Source organism: Lolium perenne, chromosome 2 (assembly GCF_019359855.2).
Source record: "Lolium perenne isolate Kyuss_39 chromosome 2, Kyuss_2.0, whole genome shotgun sequence".
Lineage (NCBI taxonomy): Eukaryota > Viridiplantae > Streptophyta > Magnoliopsida > Poales > Poaceae > Lolium > Lolium perenne.
Genome location: NC_067245.2, coordinates 191,002,341 through 191,008,710, shown reverse-complemented (window position 1 = coordinate 191,008,710; position 6,370 = coordinate 191,002,341). Strand labels below are relative to the sequence as shown.

Here is a 6,370-nt window from a genome sequence, read left to right as displayed (position 1 = left end):
GCGGCGAGCGGAGGTGCTGTGGCCGTGCGGGGCCATGCCGAACCGGTACCATGGCAAATTGATGTATTATGCGATTTGGTGGGAGGGTACAACCGTCTAATAAAAAGTTGGACGAAAATTTTGGCAGAAACCTTAGCTGCTTTATTATTAGGTATAGACTTGATTGATGCAAAGACCGAAAGACGGAACCCTAGTCTAATCTAACGCCGCACCATTTTAGTGATCGGACGGCGTGGATCCAACTAGACGCCCGCGGCTGGTCAGACCGTTCATCCGCGGTGGCATCTCCCCAATCCCCATTCCACAGCAGAGGAAGAAGATACAGCTGAGAGAGAGACAAGGATCCAAGAAGAGCAGAGGAGCCGGCGGCGATGGCGTGGCGGTCGAGCCTGTCCCGGAGCGTGAAGGAGATCCGCTTCCTCTTCTGCCAGTCTTCCCCGGCCAGCGGCCCCGCCCGGTAGCTCCCACCAGCACCCTCCTCCTCCCACCACCCGACTCTTCTCCCCCCCATCTCTCCCTAAAATTGGTTCCTCTCTCATGTCCTTGGTGCTGGATTCGTGATCTGATTCGCAGGGAGTTCGTCAAGAAGAACTACGGGGACATCAAGACCCACAACCCCGCTCTCCCCATCCTCATCCGCGAGTGCTCCGGCGTCCAGCCTCAGCTCTGGGCGCGTTACGGTACGCATCCCTCCTATCCCATCTTTGCCAGGAGCCAGAGATCTCGCGCTTGCCATGTCCGACGTAAACATTTCTCTGGTGCTCTTGCCTATTCGACGCGTGAAATGGTTCTGTTGGAACTATTGGATCCTGTTATCTTGCCAGATCTTAGAAGTGTGGGCTTAGGACCTGTGAGGTTGCAGTGCATTATGACAAACATTTCCATTGTTCATCTTCAGTTTTTTTGGCACGTCAGATGCCATGAATTTACATCGTCAGATATTGTGCAAAATTATGTCGATGTGGCATAGGGTTGACTTTTTTTTTTTTTGCTCTGCACTTAAGTTTATAGTCTTGCCCCAAAATATTGCCTTCACAATTTCTATCACGCAGGGTAGTGCTTGCATTTCATTTGGATTGTAGTCGTAAAGCAAAAAAAGGACATAAACACATAGCACCGCATGAAAAAATTGGAAGTATCTGATTGCTAAAATATGGAACGCATGATAACTTGGGATGCTTGACCAAGTTTGTGCTTTTCAAACAAGCTGATACCACCAATACTGCACATTTAATTTGGATAACTGAAATAAGATGTTCGATTGCAGTGTTGATATTATATAAGTTCAAAACATAGAGGATATATCATTCTTTAACTAATATGACATGTGTCTCGTAGAATATGAATGGGATGATAACCCCCTTTGTTTAATCATTTATTACGGTGCTTTTGGATAAATGGTCTGCACAGTACAGATAGAAGAAGAGTAGCCGGATGCATACATTAGGTTAAGTGTGAGAAATTGGCGTGTGGTTGAATGCAAAAGCTTAGTTAAATCATCTAATGTGCCCCTAGACAAGTTCTTCTAGGAAACTAATCAGAGAAGAGATCTGCTCTGATGCTTTTTTTTTAACATAGCATAGGATGTGAGAGTATAAGTTAGGCATTTTCGAACTGTAATATTAACACCTTAATAAAAGCTTACATAAAGGCGTTTTCATGTCCAAATTGTAACTTGTAAGCACATCCGGTGGAACTGGATCTAATCATCCTCATTGAAAAGGTGCTAAATAAGTTCCATTCAGCTAAGAATAGTTAACCAATAAGCATATGCTGAAGATTGGATAACCATGTATTGGGGGAGCTTTGCTTCGTCTAGAAGATGGCTTTCTCAGGGAGGCTAGTACAAGTGAGATTAGGCTGTGTGTGGCATTGCGGTTATCATGATAACCCTGTTTCTCCAACCTTCTTTTGCAAATTTGAGTGTTTGTTTGACCTGCTTTTGTATCTAATTTTCTGCAGCAGATTATAAAATAAGCACAGCGAAACACACTTCAGCTGCCACAAGCTGTGCCTTAATCCTTTCTTGAGAATTCTAAGCCGCATCCCATTTGAAGGAGCTTAAACTTCTTGCTTTGAGTTGAATCTGAAGTCCCCTAACAGGCCCAAACATATCTAAAGCTTAGTTCATCGTAGATGATGGCTTGAACCATTTGACAGAAATTGTCAAACAGGGTCATTGATGTACCCTCAACAAGCATTTGTTGTAGCCATTGACTGCTCTACTGACACCATCGTTCTGCTCGTCATGACCCTTCAACGAACACTACCATACAATTATTCCAGAGAAATATATATGTATGGCAGTATTATCCTTATAGAAGCAGGGTTTCTTATCTGGAGTTTTTTACATAGACCTAGAAACATATACTCCTATATATCTATGCTGGTCAGTGCTGGTTCCAGACCCAAAACCCTGTGGGGTCAATTGACGCTCCTCAGATTTTGTTGAGATTTGCTCCAGTATAATCAAAGATAAGTTTTTTTTTTCATAATAGGGTCGACTGATCCTGCAGCTTGTACATAGAATCACCAGTGATGCCGATAAAGTTTTGATAAAGAATTTTTTTGAAGAATAAAGTTTCAGTTTGGACATTTATTGGTCCATTACAATAGCTAAATAACCCTGGGAACTAGTTAAACTGATGCAAAATTTGACTTTTGATGTTTCTGTGTGCAATTTCATTCTTGGTTCACTTTAGATTGTTTGACCTATCCGGCATGACATCGAATGCCAATCTGGGTTTGATCAAATAGGATCAGGATTTGAACCTTACCCAGTCCAACCTATTTTATGTATCTTTAAGTAGTTCTTCCTCTGTTTCTGTTAACATGTAACATCTCTGTAGTGTAGTTCATAAGCTTCGCTTGTTACCCCTTGTCAATTTATCTCAATGAAGTGGGCAAGCCATCCTAAGCGGAAAGTGATAAACAGTTATGCAAACACAGGGCTAGGCCGTTATGACTTACAAAGAACTGCATACCAATTACTGAATATATTTTGTTTCTTCTTCATGTAACGCATTCCATGCTTAATTTCTGTTTGGACATTCCATATATGGCTTTTTTTTGTTTCATGAATATGATATTGGATTATTGTATGAAGTGAATGCGATAGGTGTGTCATGTAACTTCGCATATATGTATCACCATATGTTAATAATATCTCTTGATGTACTGTTCAGATATGGGTGTGGAGAGGTGTGTGCACTTGGATGGCTTGACGGAAGCGCAGATTGACAAGAAGTTGGAGGAGCTGGCCAAGCAGGGAGCGCATAAGGCTAAATAGGCTAGCCAAGTTTTCTTGTGTTGAATCTTCCCAAATAAGAGAAATGATAACATGAGATATTGTGTTGACCTGATTTCAGTACCATGATTGTACACAAGTCTTGAATTTGTACAACTGATTCCCGAGAATGTAACTGTTTTTCCTCCCATTCCTCAAGGGCTGTATTTCATCTGAAAAGTTAAGTTCTAAAAAACCATACTGCTCTTACCTTGTATGTTACAAGCGCGATGGGGTTATTCTTGATGTTTTGGCTTGGATGTAGACCTTGCCCTTACCTTTAGCTGAGATTGATTTGACTTTTCCTGGATACTTTCACGTAATATTTGCATGAAACATGCTTCTTTGTGTATAATGTTCCACAGCTCATTTAATATTGCATCAATTCAACATCTCCAGAGACTGTACATTCTACAACGACAGCATGAATCGATAGACCATATATATCTGTACCGAGTGAGCCATGACTTTACTGATAACAATCTCTTGCTATAATTAACCAGTTCAAAACTGGAATGGTGAAGGCAATGGGGTTAGAGCATCCCCACTCGTTGGCGCTCCCCACGCCCAAATCCGGCGAAATTTTCGTCCGGATTGGATGAAGTTTTGGCGTGGGGAGCGCCGAAGTTCCAGCCGTCCCCCCGGCAGGAAACCCCCAACCTCGACCATTTGACATATTTCAAACAAATTCAACATAAAATTTAACAAGTTCGGCAAACAAGAGGACGAAAATTGCTGAAACAAATTCGGCGATAACAGTACAATGTTTAACAAGTGCTGAAACAAATGAAGCACACAAATTTCACAATTTTTCAAACAAATTAAGACAGACTAGTTGGCGTCGGCGTTGGCGTTGCCTCGGAGCCTCCATATGTGCTCCACCAGATCATCTTGTAGCAGCTGGTGCATTGTAGAGTCTCGAATCTCCTGGCGCATAGCAATGAAGGCGGCCCATGATGGAGGCACCTGGTGATTAGGCTGTGCAAGAGGACCCTCTCTCTCATATGGTGCTTCTTGCTCAGCCAGAGGAACCGGATGCTTTCGCTAATCTTCAATAATCATGTTCTGTAGGCACACACAGCACGTCATCACCTCCCACATCCGATCTTTGGACCAAGTCATAGCGGGGAACCGGACGACAAAGAAATCTCTCGTAGGACACCAAATGCAATCTCGTCGTCTTTTCGGCAAGCTTCTTGTTTCTTGACACACTCGCAAAGTTTGTGGGTGCTAGTGTTGGACATCGTCTTCACAAATGTTGCCCACTTTGGATTGATACCGTCTGCAAGGTAGTATCCTTTGTTGTAGTGCCGACTCATTGATCACATAGTCCACCGGGGAGCATGACCCTCAACAAGCTTGGAAAAGACCGGGAGCGCTTTAGGACGTTGATGTCATTGTTGGATCCAGGCATACCAAAGAAAGAGTGCCAAATCCAAAGATCATGGGTAGCCACCGCTTCAAGTATCACAAAGTGCAGCCTTTTTGTGACCCTTGTACATTCCCCGCCACGCAAACGGACAGTTCTTCCATTGCCAATGCATGCGATCAATGCTTCCAAGCATCCCTGGAAAACCTCTAGCTTCATTTGTTGCAAGGATCCTCCGAGTGTCTTCGACGATGGGTGATCTCAAGAAATAGTCCCCGAACATCGCTATGACGGCCCCGCAGAACCGGTAGAAACAATCAAGGGCGGTGGACTCCGCCATCCGAAGATAGTCATCTGCAGATCACCGGGAGCTCCATACGCCGCATCCTCATAGCCACCGTGCACTTCGCAGTTGACGAAAATCCAACCAAACCAGTGCAATCCGCCTTGCATCTGAAGTAGGGATCAAAGTGGCGGATGGCATACACAATTTGCAGAAATAGCTTTCTGCTCATCCTGAAACGACGCCGGAAAACAGTCTCACCGTGCAATGGATTGTCGGCGAAGTAGTCGGCGTACAACATGCAGTAGCCCTCCATTCGCTGTCTCGGCTTGCACTTCCGGCGACCTCGTGCCGACCCACCACGCCGACGAGTTGCCAGTCCGGCGTACATGCTTGCCAAGCAACCAAGGATCATCATGTGCTCGTTGCCTTGGGCGGCCGCGCCATCTCTTCTTGCATAAGCTCGACGAACATCTGCTCCTCCTCTTCGTCCGAGTCCATGGCCGGCGAGGCAAATGGACGAACACCTGACGGGCGTGGTCGAGGCAACCCGAGCCGCGAGCGACGACGAGCAAGCAGGCCGGAAAACAGGCCGGCGGAAGAGCAGCCAGATAGGCCGTCGTCCAAACACGGCGGAATATAGGCAGGTGGGGAAGGAGTGGCGGCGCAATCTGGGCAACAAGCCGGCGGGGTGGTGCCGGCGGCGAGAGAGATACGAGGGGTGGGGGAGAATTTGAGCGACGTGGCGGTGGGGTTCGGGCGTCGAGTCACCGACAGATCGGGCCCTTCCCCGCTTTTCACTCGTCCGGAGTCCCCGAGAGCTCCCCGGGGGGCCGGGGGGGGCGTGGGATCGCCGGATGAATTTAGGCCCAAATCCGGACGAAAACGAGGAACCGGGGGCGCGACTGGGCCGAATTTCGCCGTCCGGATGGAAAAAACGCTCGCCGGGGGCCTCCTCGGGGGGACGAGTGGAGATGCTCTTATAAACAGTACAGTTAGCACTGCCATGTTAGATGGTCAATAGTATCAGAGATAAAATGAACTACTGCTCCAGGGTATATAGTATCGAGAGCTGTTCGTGGAGACTGAACCAGTTGTATCATCGGAGTGAGAGTGAACACTTTCATTAGCTCTTGTTCCTGGAAAAGATTGCAAGTCCCCAACATTTTCTATAGGAACATGGCATGCATACGGCCTTCTTTTTCCGCAGAGGCTGTAGAGACATCTCCACCTCCTTCATGGTGGGTCCCCCTCCCGAAACTGTAAGCACATATCTGCAAGGGAGGCAACATTGTTCATCTCTTCCTCGGTTGCTTGCTTCGCCATGAACTAGGGCATCAACAATCTCTTTGACTGGCCTTTCTTTTAGCTCCTCAAGAAAAATAACACTAGGATTCCTTCCAAGGAGAAGCTCCAGTGAAACGTGAAAGCT

General features: G+C 46.2%; 1 protein-coding gene across 1 annotated transcript; it reads left to right on the top strand.

The window, feature by feature from the left end:
• Positions 1-274: 274 nt before the first annotated feature.
• Positions 275-3,437, top strand: LOC127306862 (NADH dehydrogenase [ubiquinone] 1 alpha subcomplex subunit 2-like). Its single transcript, XM_051337566.2, has 3 exons — positions 275-457; positions 574-680; positions 3,186-3,437. The coding sequence occupies exons 1-3, from the start codon at positions 372-374 to the stop codon at positions 3,287-3,289; spliced, it is 297 nt and encodes a 98-aa protein (XP_051193526.1). The 5' UTR covers positions 275-371; the 3' UTR covers positions 3,290-3,437.
• The last annotated feature ends 2,933 nt before the right edge of the window (positions 3,438-6,370 follow it).